This window comes from Antrostomus carolinensis, unplaced genomic scaffold, assembly GCF_000700745.2.
Source record: "Antrostomus carolinensis isolate BGI_N321 unplaced genomic scaffold, ASM70074v2 scaffold28029, whole genome shotgun sequence".
NCBI classification, from domain to species: Eukaryota; Metazoa; Chordata; class Aves; order Caprimulgiformes; family Caprimulgidae; genus Antrostomus; species Antrostomus carolinensis.
The window spans coordinates 637-1,548 of record NW_010339661.1 but is presented as its reverse complement, the minus strand read 5'-3'; the positions used below and the strand labels follow the sequence as shown (position 1 = coordinate 1,548).

Genomic DNA, 912 nt, shown 5'->3' with positions numbered 1-912 from the left:
CTGGTGTTTTTTGGGGGTGCAGCCCCTCAGGAGGTTCACCCCACACCTTTCTCCTCAGCATGAACCTCAATGGAGAAGCCGTTGCCTGCACCTCCGGCTGCCAGGCCATCGTGGACACGGGCACCTCGCTGCTGGCTGTCCCCAACAACGCCCTCAGCATCATCCAGAGCACCTTCGGCGCCAACTCCAACGGCGAGGTGAGACCCCAGGGGAGCTTTGGGGACCTTTGAGGCGCTGTGGGGTGTCCAGTTAGACCTCAGGGACACATGGAACCTCTTAAGGTGACCACTGACCTCCACCTGCCAACATTTCTTCCCCTCCAGATCAGCTGCAGCGTCGTCAGCAGCCTGCCCGATGTTGTCTTCTACATCAATGGCCAAGCCTTCCCCGTGCCACCCAGTGCCTACGTGATCCAGGTGAGCATCCCACCAGGGATGGGGCTGGGTGGGCTTGGAGGTTGATCCAACAGCTGAGTAACCACCATCCAACCGTGTCCTTGGCTGCAGAGCAACGGTTACTGCACCCTCGCCTTCGAAGGCATCGACATCCCCACCCAGTCCGGTGAGATCTGGATCCTGGGAGATGTCTTCATCCGCCAGTACTACGTCATCTTCGACAGGGCCAACAACATGGTTGGGCTCTCCCCCCTGTCCTAAGCGTGACACACAGCTGAGTAACCACCATCCAACCGTGTCCTTGGCTGCAGAGCAACGGTTACTGCACCCTCGCCTTCGAAGGCATCGACATCCCCACCCAGTCCGGTGAGATCTGGATCCTGGGAGATGTCTTCATCCGCCAGTACTACGTCATCTTCGACAGGGCCAACAACATGGTTGGGCTCTCCCCCCTGTCCTAAGCGTGACACCGCGCTAGGGACGAGGACAGGGCTTCTGTCCCCTCCTGCCATGGCCA

At 59.6% G+C, this 912-nt stretch overlaps 1 protein-coding gene across 1 annotated transcript in view; it reads left to right on the top strand.

Annotated features, from left to right (window-relative positions):
- Positions 1-656, top strand: part of LOC104531138 (pepsin A-like) — a gene marked incomplete at its 5' end in the record, with an annotated part of 2,548 nt that extends 1,892 nt beyond the window's left edge. Inside the window, 3 exons of the mRNA XM_029086974.1 lie at positions 50-197; positions 324-416; positions 507-656. Of these exons, the coding sequence (XP_028942807.1) occupies positions 50-197; positions 324-416; positions 507-656 (391 nt within the window). The remainder of the gene's footprint in view (positions 1-49; positions 198-323; positions 417-506) is intronic.
- Between the last annotated feature and the right edge of the window lie 256 nt (positions 657-912).